This window comes from Rhinatrema bivittatum, chromosome 6 (genome assembly GCF_901001135.1).
Source record: "Rhinatrema bivittatum chromosome 6, aRhiBiv1.1, whole genome shotgun sequence".
In the NCBI taxonomy this organism is placed as follows: domain Eukaryota; kingdom Metazoa; phylum Chordata; class Amphibia; order Gymnophiona; family Rhinatrematidae; genus Rhinatrema; species Rhinatrema bivittatum.
In genome coordinates, this window is record NC_042620.1 from 240,153,383 (window position 1) to 240,171,200 (window position 17,818).

At 41.1% G+C, this 17,818-nt stretch overlaps 1 protein-coding gene across 2 annotated transcripts in view; it reads left to right on the forward strand.

Moving 5' to 3' along the window:
• GPC4 (glypican 4) overlaps window positions 1-17,818 on the forward strand; it is a 209,622-nt gene that overhangs the window by 133,748 nt on the left and 58,056 nt on the right. For both annotated transcript variants that reach the window (XM_029606669.1, XM_029606670.1), the window contains one exon: window positions 48-439. In XM_029606669.1, coding sequence (XP_029462529.1) covers window positions 48-439 — 392 coding nt within the window. The remainder of the gene's footprint in view (window positions 1-47; window positions 440-17,818) is intronic.

The window sequence follows — 17,818 nt, forward strand, 5'->3', positions numbered from 1 at the left end:
AACTAGCTTGAAATAGATTTATTCATTTTTTTTTCTTTCTTTTTCAGAATTCTTCAAAGAACTTCTTGAAAATGCAGAGAAGTCCTTGAATGACATGTTTGTCAGGACGTATGGCCGTTTGTATATGCAGAACTCCAAGCTATTCAAGGATCTCTTCATTGAACTGAAACAGTACTACATTGGTGGGAATGTGAACCTGGAAGATATGCTAAATGATTTCTGGGCACGCCTTTTGGAACGCATGTTCCAACTAGTAAATCCACAGTACGTCTTCACAGACGAGTACTTGGAATGCGTGAGCAAATACACGGAGGACTTGAAGCCATTTGGAGATGTACCACGAAAATTAAAACTACAGGTGACTCGTGCATTTGTGGCTGCCCGCACTTTTGCACAGGGACTTGCAGTAGCAAGGGACGTGATCAGCAAAGTATCTGCGGTAAGTGCCTTGACGTGGCTGTAGGGTGTTGCTGTGCCTCCAGTGGTCTGATGTTTTGGAAACCAGATATGGAATCTTACTTCTGAGGTTTGGTGGTCATCCAAGTTGGCTGGCCTTTTGCCTGCAGGTGAAAGGAAATTGAATACCTTCTTTTAAGACTCTGGGTTTTATAAGGCACTTTGTGTATTCTTCCATCCTGGGTGACATCTTGTCATCCTTTTTTTCTGACTTTTTTTTACATTTAAAAATGATGTAGGTATTTTACCCAGGAAAAAAAAGTAATTTGTTTTGTAAAAGTTTTTGTATTTTAAGTTAGCTTTAGCCATCTTTTTTTTTTTTTCTTTTTATGTATGCAGAGAATGAAAACCTAAATTTCATAAGTATTACAGCTCGCGTATATCAGTCTTATTCTGGTAGAGGTTGCATAACTTGATATTTGAAGGAGGTGTGTGTGTGTTTTGTTATAGCTTTTACAAAATCAGTTTAATTTAAATATGTATAAATTGATAGCCAAGCAGATTTTCATCCACCCTCTAAACAAGGTTGATGGCTAAATCGATGAAGTCAATTTTCTGCAAACAAAAAACAAACTGCTATAAATACTAAGTCATTTTGTTTTGCTATTCTGAAGGCAGATTGACAAGTAACATAGAGCTCTCTAAAGCATCAGAGTTATCTTTTGGATTGTATTTGAAGTGATATGTTTCTTGGTGTGCAAGATTTTTCTTGACCATGAAAGGTGTATGTAGAGCAGTCTCCAAAAATGTACATGTAAAAGCATCATGGGTTCTTTGCGGCATCTCTTGTGTTCTGTTTGTAAGTTAGAATATATATTACCCTAAACCAGAGTGCCACGCAACAGATTCTGCATGGATTTAATGAATCCTTTTTCCAAAGAGCTTACAGCCTAAATCAGGTTTGATTTTATTGATATACTGTCTTTCATCCAGGATATCTGGGTGGATTCCAATACTGCCATAAGAAAACATTAATACATAAAACTAAAACAAATTGTAGTAAATACAATTGCACATAAAATGCATTAAGAAAAGATGCTTAATGTTATAAGCAGATCTAAATGCCTGATGTACGGTGCATATTGAGCTACTTACATCTATTCCTTTTAAACTACACTTCAAGCCCAGCATCCCCTATGGTCTACATAGGGAGAAACAAAAACAGTTACTGTATAAGATTGATTCTAAATAGGGATGTGAATCGTGTGCCCGATCATTTTAACGATCGGGTTCGGGTGGGGGGGGGGCGGAAATCAGATCGTTACGAGATGTGAATTGGAATCTGTTCCGGTTCCAATTCACATCACTAAATTTTTTTTTTTAGTGAGGCCCGCGCCGACTTAAAAAAAAAAAAAAACAAAAAAAAACCAACCCATCCCGACACTTCAAAATTACCCCCGTAGCCTCCCCCACTCTCCCGACACCCCCCCAAAACTTTTTACACATACCTGGTGGTCCAGGGGGGCCGCGGGCAGCAATCTCCCGTTCCCATGCTATCAGCTGCACTAAAAAAAAATGGCGCCGATGGCCCTTTGCCCTTACCATGTGACAGGGCAAAGGTAGCGCCGGCGCCATTTTGAATATTGGCAATACAGCCCGCGTGCAGGAGGTCGCTCCCGGACCCCCGCTGGACTTTTGGCAAGTCTTGTGGGGGTCAGGAGGCCCCCCCAAGCTGGCCAAAAGTCCCTGGGGGTCCAGCAGGGGTCTGGGAGCGATCTCCTGCACGCGGGCCGTATTGCCAATATTCAAAATGGCGCCGGCACCACCTTTGCCCTGTCACATGGTAAGGGCAAAGGGCCATCGGCGCCATTTTTTTTTAGCACAGCTGATAGCATGGGATCGGGAGATCACTGCCCGCGGCTCCCCTGGACCACCAAGTATGTGTGAAGTTTTTGGGGGGTGTTGGGAGAGTGGGGGAGGCTAAGGGGGTAATTTTAAAGGGTCGGGTGGGGGTTTTTTTTATCGGGCCATCGGCGCCATTTATTTTAGTGGCAGCCAAAATGGCGCCGATGGCCTGAGAGCGGGAGATCACACCGAGACCCCCCCCACTGGACCACCAGGTAATTTAAAACATGTTGGGGGGGTTCGGGAGGGTGGGGTTTTGTTTTAAAGGGTCGGGGTGGGTTTTAGGGTGGTTTTGGTGTGCCAGTTTTCCCGCCCTCCCCCTCCCCGATTTATGATTTTTCACGATAAATCGGGGGAATTTCTATTGTATCGCGACTCTAACGGTTTTTGACTATTTTTGATTTAAAATATATCTGATTGTTTTAAATCGTCAAACGATTCACATCCCTAATTCTAAAGGTCAAAAAAAAAAATTATTTATAAAAACTTGGCATGTATCATGTCACAAACAGCTTGACCATCATAGTTCCATAAGATTACCAGTAATAGTAAATTGCATAGAGACATACATATACTGCTTAATTATAAAATTCCAAGTAACATTTCCATAATTGGTCATGTTTGTTTCACCTTTTAGACTGTATCTAAGCAACTTAATATCTGCAATTTCCTTACACTTGACAACACCAGTGTGCTATATTTGGGATAAACTGCCAGAATGTTGCTAAGGTGAATTTCACTGCTAGAAGTTGAGCAACCAATGACTTGGGCTGACATTGAAATAAATGAACCCTCCCAACACCTCAGCAAACCTAAGTGGTCATATGTATTTCTTCCCCAATATCAGATATTTCCTAAGTTACTTCCACCAAGAAGTGTTTTACATCATGATAGTACCACCACATGTGACCTTGGTACCTATTTACATAACGCACCCAACATCCACTTTGGAAAAACTTGATTAAGCAAAGGTTTTTAAGTAACTCAACTCCTACTATATAGTCTGAGTGCCTTTTGCAATATTGTCTTCCAGAAAACTTCAATGAAATTTAAGCCAAGGTCCTCATTCTACTTCTCAATTAAGTGAGGAGGTGTACTTTTACCATATCCACCTTGTATGGTACCCCAATATATGGCTGATAGAGCAGAGGGACCCTCCAGCTCAAAACAAAACAAACTTCCAACCCATTAACTTCTCTTAAGGAATGGCACAGATCCCATAACCCATTTATTGCCTTCCTGAGTTATAGATATCACAGTGAATCATTAGACAAGTCAAAATGAAGGACTGCAAAAGTGTGAAAATGCCTTTTCTCCCACAGTTGGCCTTTGATTCTTAAGCCCCTATCTCGCCACTCCTTGAATTCAATATTGAAAGCAAATCCAGATCTAAATATTTTTAATATAAAGATGGGACCTTGGTTGGAAATATATTGTTAAAATTACATTGTTGCATATGGTGATAGATGTGTTCATTTTCTGAAAATATAGGATAATTTTAAAATTAAAGTTTGGCTTGCTCAGTTCTCCAGACATACCTTTTTTTATTGACTGCTGATTAGAAACAAGCAATGGACTGAATAATAGTCTACAACTATATTTTATCTGACTAAATGTAAATTGCTTGCTTGCATTGTGGTTTCTGTAATCATGGGAACTTCATTCTTTTGGAGCTTGATTTTCCTCCCCAGATGCTTGCCTGTTTCCTGCTGAAATCCATTGAGATACATGGAATTTAGTTATGCCATGTTTGCCTCCAGCCTGTGTTGCTGCAGGCTGAATTCAACCTGGAGCCCAGATGTTGCTCAGTAATTTGCTTGCTCTTTCCTGTCCAAACCGCTTAAAGGTCTCTGTGGCTGTTGATCGGAAGGTGGTAAATGGTGGTGCCTTACATTCCAAGACCCATCCGAGCCATCAAGTAGGTGTTTGGTATTCTGACAGGCAGAGCAGTGCAAGGTATGTAGGCGCCCTAGGCAAGCCTTCTGCCTTGTGCCTGGTCGTGCCGTGCCACCTGCCTCCTACCTGCTTCTCAGGACCACGAGCAGAGCGCTCGTGGCACGACATGGCTACTATTTACTGCGGCACATCCTACCGGTCTGTGCCATAGGTGACCATCTAGTTGCACCTAATGGACATGCCAGCCCTGCTGACAAGGCAAGGTATTCTTATCGCACAGAAAACCTGTGAAGTCTGAGCATACTTGACTGTTGGCTTGTTGGGAGGTCCCGAGATGACATCTAGATTTTCCTGACTGCAAAATTGTTCCTTATCTATGAATTTTTTATCTCGCCTGGTAAATGTGGAATGCATATTTGGGACGAGATTGTAAAACAAATGCTAGCAGTTTTTGAGCACCACTGTAGTGAGCCTAGAGTATGCATTGGATTTGTGTGGGGGGAGTAGGGAGAAGTGGATCTGGGTGTGGTACAGAAGAGGGGGAAAGCAGAGTAAGGATAGTAAATAACTGATTCACATTCACCAGTTCTAGACCTCTCATGATTTTAAACACCTCTATCATATCCCCCCCTCAGCCGTCTCTTCTCCAAGCTGATCAGCCCTAACCTCTTTACTCTTTCCTCAGAGGGGAGCTGTTCCAGCCCCCTTTATCATTTTGGTAAGGTAGGAGACTAACCTGGGCCATGGGTTTTCAGTGGTTGCCACTTGTTTATGCTAATAGGTTTGATTTCCTCAGTGTTTTTCCTACCAACAGGCCGATACAGTACAGTGCACTCCGGAGCGCATTTTTAACCTGCGTTTGGACGCACGTTTGACGCGCTAGCTTTACCCCTTATATTCAATAAGGGGTAATAGCGCATTGAAAACGCGCGTCCAACCCCCCCCCCCCCCCCCCCCCCCCCCCGAAACTAATAGCACCTGCAACATGCAAATGCATGTTCATTGCCCTATGAGTTATTCCCGCACGATTCACTAAGTAAAATGGGCAGCCAAGCCGCACACTTTACTTTCAGAAATTAGCGCCTACCCAAAGGCGCTAATATTAAGTCGGAGGTCCCAAAGTGGTAAAAAAAAAAATAATTTTAATCGGCCCGCGGGTTGAAAACTGGATGCTCAATTTTGCCGGCGACTGGTTTCTGAACCTGTGGCTGTCAGCAGAATTGAGAACAGACACCGGCAAAATTGAGCGTTGGCTATCAAACTCTCTGACAGCTGCCGCTCTTTTTACTGTGGGCCCTCATTTTAAATACTGAATCGCGCGCACAGGAGAGCGGGTGCTCGCCCATTCTCCCGCGAATTTTATTTTTCACGCATATCCAGCATAGCTCCCTGCTTCAACGGCAGGGGAGAAGAAAAAAGGGTTCACACTCACAAAGCGGGGAGTAGCTGGCTTGTTACGGCGGTTACTACCCCAAACCAAATGTGCCTGATACTTCACTTTCGATGCATATCCAACATGGCTCTCTGCTTCAACAGCATGGGAGAAGAATAAACTGATACCTCAAGCATATCCAGCATAGCTCCCTGCTTCAACGGCAGGGGAGAAGATAAACAACCAATAAGGGCTGAATAACATAGTCTGAGTAAAACAAATAAGCATGGGTGTAGCTTGCTTATTGCGGCGGTTACTACCCCTACTACCCCTAACTTATCAGCTAGATATTCACTTGGATGCAGCTCCATCACTGCTTTCTACATTAAAGGTGGGGGTGGAAAGGAAATAGAACCAAGAGCTAAGAGAAACAGATAAGTATGAGAGAAAAAGTGTGTGAAGCTTGCTGGGCAGACTGGATGGGCCATTTGGTCTTCTTCTGCCGTCATTTCTATGTTTCTATGAATCGGCCATAGAGAGGCCAATGCAATAAAACCGTGTGGTAAAACAGGTGCTCTTTCCTAACGCATGCCCAGCCGCAGCCCCGGAGCATCCTATGCCGTACGTAAATTAGTAGCTACGTTAAAAGGAACAATTGTGCGTCCCCAGTGCTTGAAAGCATAGGGCGCTCAGACATGGCTGACCCCATATGGCTGGCTGCTTTATACTTAATTGAAAATTTACAAGATTAGAGCATAATAGGGATCCTGCAGAAGGGGTATGGAACCTTTGGCAATGAGAAGCAGTGTTGGGGAAAGGTAACGCCGGAAAAAGCAAGCCAAGAGGTTTTCATTTTTAAAATCCCGGCATTTGCTTTTCACAGCTTTAATCCAAATTTCCTCCTACAATCTTTGGTCCCTGCTTTTTTTTTCTGTACCACAATCTGCAGCTGTTGCCTTGAACCCTTCACTTGTGGAATGACTTAACGAAAGCTCCTAGGGTTAGCTGAGTGTCTATTTTCTGCATTTGGGGGGGGGGGGGGGTGTTGGTAATAGCTAATAGACTCATCTACATGGTATTTACTTGTATTGATCACTATTAGCTACGTGCGAGTTTGGCTGTGCTAATCCCCTAATTGCATTCGGTGTTAGCCTAGCGTGTCCGAAACACACGTCCAACTGCGCATTGACCTGTATGCTAGGCTGAGTGCACTTTATTGCATGAGCCCCAGAATGGCAAAATAAGCTTAGTAGATCAGGCCCTTAAGCTTTTATAGAGATGAAGTATTAGGGTACTTCCTATTGTGGTAGACACATGGTTTGGTTGTCTGTCTATAGAACACAGATTTGGATTTTTCCAGTAAAATATAAAAATGCTCCAGAAAGGAAAAGTTTATTGTGCCAACTGTTGGAACAGTGACTGTGAAAGTGGTGCATGCACAAAACGTTAGCAATCTGAATGTTTATTGCCAATTTTCCCCCTGTGCTCTGTTTCTGAACACTAGTGAGATCCATCCCTCCACCCCCATGATGATCTCATGGAACCATTCTAAAGATTCCAGTTATTTGAAAATTAAAATGGGGACTGCCTAAGAGGATAAAATCTTCCATATCCTGAAACAGTGTCCAGATTACTATTGGTGGCCTGGTTGGGGGAGGGGAGTCACATGCAGTTGTGACTTCTCCAGAGCATACCTAAACTTGATTCTCCTAGGCATAGGACCAGAGTAGATTACCAGCCCACTTCTTGTTCTGTTGATTTTCTGAAAATTTCCTGTGCTGGTGTTATGCAGAGAGAGAGCCTGGTAGCCATGAAAAAAGATTTCTACCAGGAAAGCACACATGTTGTGACTGCAGTATCACAAAATTGGTGACCACCTGTTTCACTAATAAACTTTTCAAATAAGTGTAGCAAAGTGGTTACCTAATGGGAAACATGTAATAGCATTCATACATGCCAGTGTCTCTTGGTTTTATTTTCTAAACTGATTTTTTTTCCAAAAAGTGTAAACTTTAAGCACAGCAGGCTCTTGTGTGAAATAAGGGGAGTTCCTTTCAGTCATCAGCAAAGTCCAGTCAGTTCATTGCCCACTAATAGTTTAGAACAGAAAGATGATCCCTCTTCAGTGTTTTAATAACTTCTCTGTACCTTCTTTTTAAAAATGGACCTGAAGCTTGTGCCCCTTATTTTGTGTACTTTAGCACGTGATTCAGGAATAAGTTACTGCTAGACTTGGTTTAATCAGAGCTGATGTTAATTTTATTAGAAATGCTTGGATTTCTTTGGCTGGTCTTGCCTAAGAGCACTTTTTTTTTCCTTTATGAAGCGATGTTTTCATCTGTGCTCTGTCATTGCAGTTTATGCATGTATTTGCAAATTCTAGAGTTGAAGCATTAAAATAAAAATAAAAAATCTTACCTATATAGATCTGTTCCATTAAGGAAAAACAATGAAATGTTTCTATCTGGTTAAAGTAGTGGTTGCTGTTAGTCCATGTGAGTGCATGGAAGTTTCTTCTATCTATTGCATCATTTTTAAAAACACAAGATGTTTTTCTAAAGGATTTATTTAAATTGCATCAAGCAAGCTGTTTCCAAAGAGCTTCAACAACTGATATTTCAGGGTTTGCCACAACTTTTTTTTTTTGCATGTTATTTACAGATTACTTCAGCAACATTACCAAACAGCTTTACTAATCTTCCAAGGGATTAGCATGCATTACGCTAGCATTTTGACTAATGAGAGAGCCAGTTAGTGTGGACTGGAGGATTAACTTGTCACCTGAGGCACCAGTGTGTGTGCTCTGTCTGCTGTTCGGTGTCAAGCTAGTTAAACATTAATATCTGTTGGCTAAGGCTACGTCACCAAGTAGGGACTGTGGGCATAATTATCAGTTAAAGTTGCAGGATCCCCATGTCCAGACCTGAGAGCACAGCTTTAGTTTTAGGATGTTAGAAAGTGGGGCCTGGAATATTTTATGCAAAACTTAATCTAAAGCATTTCATTATCTTCCATATGTATAGCAATAAGTTGACAGACAAGCTGTAGGTGATATCTTTTTATTGGACTTTTTAGAATAAAAATCACAAACAGTCAATAGTTTGCACTAACCTGATGAAGGGCATATAATGTTTAAAAGCTGCTCATTAAGGAATCTTAGTCTAATGGGTATCGCCTGTAGCTTGTTCACTTTAACTTTATTATGTTAAGTAGACTACTTTGGCAACCATAAGAAATTATCTTTTGGCAAAATTGTCACTCTCTAATATTGCTATATGTTGCCATATGAAGGACCTGGGTTTGATTCTCAGGCTGGGATTCTGCTTTGTCGGCCTGTGAAAGCAGGAAGGAAAATCCTACTCAGTGGGGACAGCGACATCTAGTGGCCAGACTTGGATCCATATTGCTGCATTTCTGAGTGAGCTGCAACCTGGTAGCCATGTGCTCTCTGACTAGGCTAAGCGAGTTGGGAGAGAATATAAAATGGAAGGAACCCAACTCCAGGCAGTTCCTCTTGGCATAGCGCGGAAAGTAGCAGATTTCACATCTGAGCTGGGAGACCAAAAGAGCAGCAGGAAACTTCCCCCCCCCCCCCCCCCACCCCCTCATGCTCCCATGGTTTTCTCCAATCCGTGGTTGACAAACATCTGTGTTCACGTTCTCAAAGGTGTGACTTTTTTTTGCTCTATTTTAAGGATGTAACAATACACGAGACAGGTAAACCAAAAGCATTGTGCAAACAATATCAGGAACCAGAGACACAGAGATCAGTCAGTGCACTACCTCCATTGCCAGTATGTCTTTCAGATGATATGATATATGCCCAATCTTCTTCAGTAGAGAAAAGGGAAACCCTTTTCCATTATGGCAATATCTGCCACCAACTTCCATTGCTCAATTGAAGGGGTCAATTTCCAATAGTAAGTGAGACAAGCAGCATGCAACAGCTGGACAGCTAGATGCTTCATAGACTTTGGTCAAAACAAGATTGTCCCATCTTCCCAGCAAATATAGGGGTACTGTGTAAACTGAAGTGGATGGCTCAAGATTTCACCAAGCTGTGAGAAGCGATTTCTACACCCTCTCCAACATTAGGGACTAGCTGTACTGAATTTAGAGAAAAAAAAAAAAGGGTGTTTATGCCCTGCGCAGTAATTGAAACAATTCCAAAACCTTGTTACATCAGGATAATTTGAGGATCGAACCCCAAATATCTTTCCAGGTGTCCTCATTAAGACTCAGCAAATCCTCATTCCATCTTTCAGTGTTGCTGGGAAATGTCTCTGGATCAAAATACACCTTCAAACAAATACCATATGTACATTCTGGAAATGAGACATTTCAGAGATCTGGGTGAGCTTGTGGAAGATTGTTACCTTGTTTTGAAAGTGACTCTTCTCTGAGCTTTTCCATCTCTTTCCATCTAAACTGCTGCTGTAATGGTGCTGGTAGGACAGAGAATCTCAAATAGACCAATTAGTGAGGAATATGAGAAGACAGCAATAAGTAACCTTTTTGAAAATGAGGTGGTTTTTTTTTCAAATTCTTAGGAGGTCTGGAGGGGTGGGGGTGGGGAAAAAGGAAGAAGACTTTAATTTACCTTGATTAGTTTAGTAATTGGAGATTGACTTTTTTAAACAAATGCTAATCAGTTCTAGCTCTGAATACACTGGACCGCCAACCCAATTGCTGCCATATTGCAAAATGTTAAGCAGTATTGAAAAACTAAACAACCCCTGAAGAGAGGGCAGTCCAGAAATTACAGTTATAAAAACAGACTTGTAAGTAGGAGCAGGAAGATAAGCAGACAGGAAGGGGGTATTAAGTGTGCGGGGGGGGGGGGGGGGGGAGAGCAGTCTTGTTTCGTTCTGACTGCATCTCCCATGCTTTCAGGAACATGCACCCTCCCTCAGAAGTTAGGGGTGGTGGGCCGAAAGCCATGAGTTAGTCTGATTTGAATATATTTGCAGAGTTTTGTTCTACATCTTTAAAGGAATTGCCTGCTACTTGTTAAGACTCTCAATCTTTTTTTTTTTTTTTCTAGTTGTAATTTTTACCCCCTCTGTTGTATTGCAATTGTTTGAAAACTAGGTCATGAAATAAGTGGTGATTACCTACAGATGTCAGACAGGACACTGCAGTTATTGTGTTTATTAACGAAAAGACATGTATCTGCGTGTAACTTTTTAAGGATAATGGAACAGATGTTGGGTTCTGAGTAGGCACATGGCTGCTGCAGAACTCTTTATCCTATTTTGCACTGAAGTTCTTGTTCTGCTTTTGTTTCTCATCACTTTGCTCACTTTTTAATAAGAATCCATAATGTGTGCATGTGTGTGTAGTTTAGCTCCTGCTTTAAGTCTGCTGCTAGGTACTGTGAGCAGTGTGTAGCAACACAAGAAACTTTGTCCACCCCCTACAGCAGAGCTTTCCAAACTGTGTGTCGGGACACTTTAGTGTGTCGCCTGCAGTGTGCAGGTGTGTCGCGCAAGCCCGGTCAACTCTGACGCAAGTTTGGGCTTTTTTTTTTCTAGAGATTCACTTTTTTTTTTTTTCAGTTTATGGGTTGCTTATTATTGGGTGATTTTTGCTGTCAATCGTGTTTTTTTGGGGGGCTTGGTGGGTGGAACGAGCCCAGCCATCCTTGCATTGGCTGCTGCTGCCGATGAGGCCTGGCCATGAGGAGTACTGACTGCAAGCAGCAGTGTCTGGTGATCATGGAAGGGAGTGAAGCACTTAACTGGCAACAATCAAAAAGACGAGGTACATGAGTGTGGGGGCCAAACATGTGCTGGGGGGAGAGAGATGAGTGAGTGGGGGGCAAACGTGCTGGGGGGACAGACATGTGCTTGAGGGGGAGAGATATGAGTGTGTGGGGTACAGACATGTGCTGGGGGGGAGAGAAATGAGTGTGTGGGGGTCAGACATGTGCTTGAGGGGGAGAGATATGAGTGTGTGGGGGCCAGACATGTGCTGGGGGGAGAGAAATGAGTGTGTGGGGGTCAGACATGTGCTTGAGGGGGAGAGATATGAGTGTGTGGGGTACAGACATGTGCTGGGGGGAGGAGAGAGATGAGTGTGTGGGGGACAGACAATTTGTTTTATTATTGTTTCTCATAAATTATAACAATAACATGAATCTTGGAATATATATTTTTAATATAAATTTAAGTTTTCATGAGATAGGTAGTGTTGTGAAACATTTTATTTATGTATATATTTAAGGAAACATACATAAATTGTCGAAATATATTTCGTTCATTTAACCTTTAACCTCTGGTTTACTAGTAGACTGAATTACCGTGTCGTGAAATTATGTTTGTCTAAAAAGTGTGTCACCAACATGAAAAGTTTGGAAAGCTCTGCCCTACAGCATGTGTAGTAGTGCTTACAAACGAAAAATGTATTTCAAGGTTAGGCAAGTAAACAACGGGCTTTTGTCCTTTTCTAAGGAGGTGGCTGAAAAAGTTAGCATTCATAAATGACAAGAGATCGCAGAAAGAGAGAGATAGGGGTAATGTTAGTATCAATTCCAATCAGGGGAAAATAGAGAAGATGTAAATGAAATGAAAAAAAAAAAAAGAAAACTAATAGGTAAAATGGGAGACCAAGAAGGTGTTGCCTTTTTTTTTTTTTTTTAAGATATGTTAGTGGTGGTAGAGTGCTGTTGCTTAAATTTCTGTTCAGTATTCACTAAAGGCAATTTTCAAAGGAGTAACGCATGTAAATGTAACATACTATCAGCAATTTTTAAAAGCCATTGACCCTCATAAAGTGCTCTTACACATGAATATTCTATGGAAAATTCAGTGGCATATACTGTAGCAATTTAAAAAAAAAACAAACCACTTAGGCGGTTAAAGTGCATTTACACACAAAAACCCAATTTTAAAATCAGGCCTTAAAGGGCTTGGTATAGGACTACAGAAAACTGCCACAAATAGGAATGGCAGAGAGGTAATCTCAAGCAGTTTTCAGAAGACGGTATTTGCAAGGATCTAGCAAATAACCAAAAGTAGATAAAGCAATAGGGCTGGACAGAATACATCTGAGGGTATTAAGGGAGCATGGTGAAGGCCTGGCAGCTCCATCTGACCTTCCCAGCATTCCTTTAGAGTTGGGAGTGGTTCCAAAGGACTCTGGATGGGCTGATGTGGTTTCTCTTCATAAAACGTGGAAGTAAGGAGGAGGTCTGGTTCGCCTGCCTTGGTGATGAGTAAATTTAATGGAATCTCTGCTAAAGTAGAGGTTAAAGCAGTTCCTGGGAAGGACTTCATCAGATGAAGCTAATCAGTTAGGCTGGATGACTAAAGTTAAATGTAATAATCTTGGATGTCAGTGTTTGACATGGCTCCGCATAGGAGTCTTATGGACAAACAGGTTGAGAGGATGGTGACACAGGATAGGAGTAGGTGGAGCTCACTCTGAGAAAAGTGGCTGGTTTGGTTCTGTTCCAACATTATTTTTAGCTATTTTGTGGAAAGGCTATTGGGTAAGGTTTGCCTTTTTTGTGCATAATACCAAAATCTGCAACAGTAGATGCCCTGGAAGGTATGGAAGAAATGGTGTAGAGCAGAAGTAGGCAATCTTTGGTCCTGGAGTGCCATAAATGAGTCTGGTTTTCAGGGTATCCACCCTGAATATTTGAGGTCAATTTGCATACACTGCCTCCATTGTATGCAGATGTGTCGTGCATCTTCATTGTGGATATCCTGAAAGTCAGACCTGTTTGTGGGGCTGCGGGGCCAATGCTACCTACAGCTGGTCTAGAATCTAGCAGCTAAGATTTAATGCCAAAGAAGGCAAGGTGGTCCACTGGGTTTTTATAACCCAAGGAAGTGATGCAGGGTAGGGTATAAAGGACTCTGCACAAAACAGGAGAGGATACTTCTATGCATAGAGAGAATAGCAAGAAGGATACTTCTATGCATAGAGAGAATAGCTGCAGGCCTCTGTATAAGTCTCTAGCAAGGGCTCATTTAGAGAACTGTATACAAATCTGGAGACTGCACCTTCAGAAGGATATAAAACATTTAGTCCGCCCAGAGGGCAGATACTAAAATGTTCAGTGGCCTACATAAATAATGAGGACAGACTTTAGATCTAAACTTCTATACTCTGGGAAGGAGGTATTTAAATGGCTTATTATTATTATTATTATTATTTTTAATTTTTATATACCAAAGTTCTTGTAGGGACTACAAATCACTCCGGTTTACATAAAACGAAGAACTGCTCAACAGAGAGCTGAGCTTTACATGGAACAGTAGAACATATGGAACAGTATAACTGGTTGACAATTTAACATAGAGCTAAATAAAGAAATAATAGTTTAACTGGTAATAAATAGTAATAAGTAAAGAAATATAATATATTATATAAGCAGTATAACTATTTAACGTAGCAATAAATATAAATATAAGCAATGCCAAATATATATATGCAATAAAGTAAATTTTTGATCTCAAAGATAATTGTCCAGTTATAGATATTTTAGAATTAGTACTGGATACAGTGACCATAATTAGGGTAATTAGGATACTTAGTAATTAGGGAGTCTGTCTGTCACTTAAGCGTCTGGGAAAGCTTGTTGGAAGAGAAAAGTCTTCAGTCTTTTTTTGAATTCTTGGTGACTGGGTTCTAGTCTAAGATCTGGGGGAAGCGTGTTCCATAGGTGTGGGCCTGCTGAAGATAGCGCTCGTTTGCTCAATGATGATTTTATTTGTGGAGCAAGCAGTGTTCCTCTGTATGCGCTTCTGATTGGTCTGGAGGAAGTGTGTAGTTGTAGTTGCGAGCTTAATGTGATGGGAGCTAGTTTGTTTGTCGCTTTATGGATGATAGTGAGTACCTTATAGAGTATCCTTTGTTTAATGGGAAGCCAATGTAAGCTCCGAAGGATTGGGGTGATATGGTCTTTTTTGTTAGTGCTAGTTAGAATTCTAGCCGCTGAATTCTGAACCATTTGTAATGGTTTGATGGTGTTGGCGGGTATACCAAGTAGCAGGGAATTGCAATAGTCTAGCTTAGAAAGAATGATGGATTGTAGTACTAGCCTGAAGTCGGAGAAGTGAAGGAGGGGTTTAAGTTTTTTGAGGACTTGCAGTTTGTAAAAGCAGTCCTTTGTGGTATTGTATTTGTGGTATTTGTGGTATTTGTATTATTATTATTATAGTATATTATATATTATATTATAGTATAATATATATATAGTATATTATATATATAGTATATATATGTATATATATATATATCTATATATCTATATATATATAGTATATTATAGTATATAGTATATTATTATTATAGTATATTGTATTATTTGTGGTATTTGTATTTGTGGTATTTGTGGTATTGTGGTATTCCTTAGAGGCTTATCTCCTCTAAGGAATAAATGCACAGGAGACGGGCTTCTTTCAACAGAAAGGAGGCTCTGGGATGAAGGTAAATGAGTAATCTAAGGAAACCTTTTTGTAGAAAAGGTAGTCTATGCATGGAATGGCCTCCCAATGGTGGTGGTGGTGGTAAAGATAGAGGCCAGTGTTGGAGATAAAACATGCACAGAGGGGAGGGAGGTGTTGATCGGCCATATAGTCTTTATCTGCTGTCGTGTTCTCTTCCAGGTGTGACATGTTTGAATAGGTCGAATATCTTAATACAATTCCATCACACTCAAGATGGGACTACCTTAAAAACAGTGACTTGACCTAAAGGGCTATTGCTTGCTCTGTTACATCCGTTCTACTTTTTACTGCTTTGCAAAATGGTCCTCCTTTCATATCAGACGAATGCCCCATGTACCTAGAGTATTCAGCAATTCTGCAAATTTCCCTTAATTCCTTACTTTTTGTTAAAAAAAAATTCACCTATTTTGCTTTTAGAAAATGTTCAATGCATTGTATTTGAGGGCAATTTATTTTTGTATAATAACCCACAGCTGGTAAATATGGGCAGCTGAGTAAATACATCCACCCAAACCTATTAAAAGCAAAAAGAATTCTAAATTTTGGTTGACCTGAAGGTATTTAACTGCGAGCTTGATGACTGACATTAGCCTGACTTCAAATTAGCAATAGCTTCTCTCTCACAGTCCCCATACAAGCTAGTAAAGAGTACCAGTGTGCTAAATGTGGATTATTTTTTTTGTCAGTTTTACTTTTTTTGTTTCTTTACATGTTTCAAAAGCTAACTAGATTTGTTGAAGTTCAAATGTGGGATTGATGATTTTTAAGTTAAGAAGACTGGTTCTGAACATCTTTGCATCACTGAATTTCATATTTTTCTTTCCATAGTTTTTGATACTTATTAGGTTTGCATGCGAAGACGTAGCATGTTGAAATCTTTGAAAGCCATCCAGGGATCACAAGGCTGGTGAAAATGAGCAGTTCTCATGTCAGAATGAATTCAGTATCCAAAACGTATTTATTTTTTTTTCCCAAAAAAACCTGGGGGTTAGTTTCAGCGCTGATCAGGAACCGTTCTGGCTGTTTATAAAATCAGAAACTTAAAAGCATTTTAGCCCAAGCAGATGAAAAATTTGCTTGGCAAAAAATACTGTTAGTAATTTAGCTCTACCTAGCCCTCTGGGTTGGGGGCAATAGTTTCTTAATGCAAACTTAATTTTTGGAGGTTCTCCTGATTGCAGGGCTACTCAGTCTAGCAGGGCAAAGTTGGGCCTTAGTTATGTTAATAGGGCCTAGAGATTAATACTACTAACAGGAAGCACATGTTAGTCCTAAAAGACTGAGAACTTGTTTTCCCCATTTAAAACATTTCTCCTCCTTTTTCATACAGATGTATGTACTTAATAGGCATTTCCTCCCAGGCAACGAGACCTCTGGGAGCTTGCAGTTTGTTTCTCTATTTCTAATCTCCTGTTATCCCTCTGGTCTCTGAGGGAGTGAGATGGGCATTCTTGCATGTTGCACTAGGCTACTCTGGGGGAGGGGGGGTACTTATTTTGTAAGTGCTGATACTTGCAGGCCACCACCTTCCAATCAGCCAGGTACGATATGCTTGGCACAAGTGATCCCTTCTACAGACATGGATGGTGGCAAAAATCTAGCTACCAGTAATCTGCCAGACTGGAATGTGAGCCTCCCAGATCTTTATTAATTTGCTTAGCATGTAAAGAAGCAGACTTGGACATGGAATGGTATTCTGCAAAGAAATACCAGGTGGAGGTAGGTAGGATGGCGTCAAGTGATGGGGGTTAGGCTTAATTTTTCCTGCTAGGGCAGAAGGGAATGGAAAATAAAAACAGAAAAGTCATAATGCCTCTGTATCACTCCATGGTGAGACCGCACCTTGAATACTGTGTGCAGTTCTGGTCACCGCATCTCAAAGGATAGAGCTGCACTGGAGAAAGTGCAGAGAAGAGCAACCAAAATAAGGGGCATGGAACGGCTGCCCTATGAGGAAAGGCTAAAGAGGTTAGGGCTGTTCAGTTTGGAGAAGATGACCTGAGGGGGGGGGGGGGGGGGGGGATAAGATCATGAAAGGACAAACAAGATAATGTAAATCTGTTATTTGCTCTCTCAGATGATAGGACCAGGGGGCCCTCCATGAAGGATATGGTTACAGCAGTTTAGTGTAACTGGGTTTAAAAAAGGTTTGGACAAGTTCCTAGAGGAAAAATCCATAAATTGCTATGACTGCAATAGTAGTTTGTGATCTATTTAATGTTTGGGTACTTGCCAGGTTCTTATGGCCTGGATTGGCCACTGTTGGAAACAGTATGCTGGGCTTGATGGACCCTTGGTCTGACCCAGTATGGCATGTTCTTATGTTGTGTAGCTGCTCCAAGGTCTACAGAAAAATTCCTTGGGCACTCAGCTTATCTAAGGATTCAAAGGTGTCCAAAAATAATTATGCACATAGGAGATTTGATTTGTCCTCTGTGAACTGACCTTAGAAAGAAGACACCAGTCTCCAGGTAGGGTTTATTCATACAGAAGGAATTGGTATAATGCCAGATCAAATGGTCGTCATTTTAAATGCAGAGGGGCAGGGAGCTCCAGCAGGAAGATGAGCCCAAGCAGTTGGGTCCTGCATGCTCATCCCATTGAGGAAATAGTTGATCAATGTGGTCTAATGCAATTTTTTTTTTCTCGAGCAAGAGTTTAAACACAGAAAAAGAATAGTATGAGATGCCAGACTTTGTAGTTCGAGAGTATCCTGAGAGAGAGCTGTAAACTTGTGCTCTCTTGGAATATTGTAAAATGAAAAAAAATGGCATTAGCATAAAGCTGT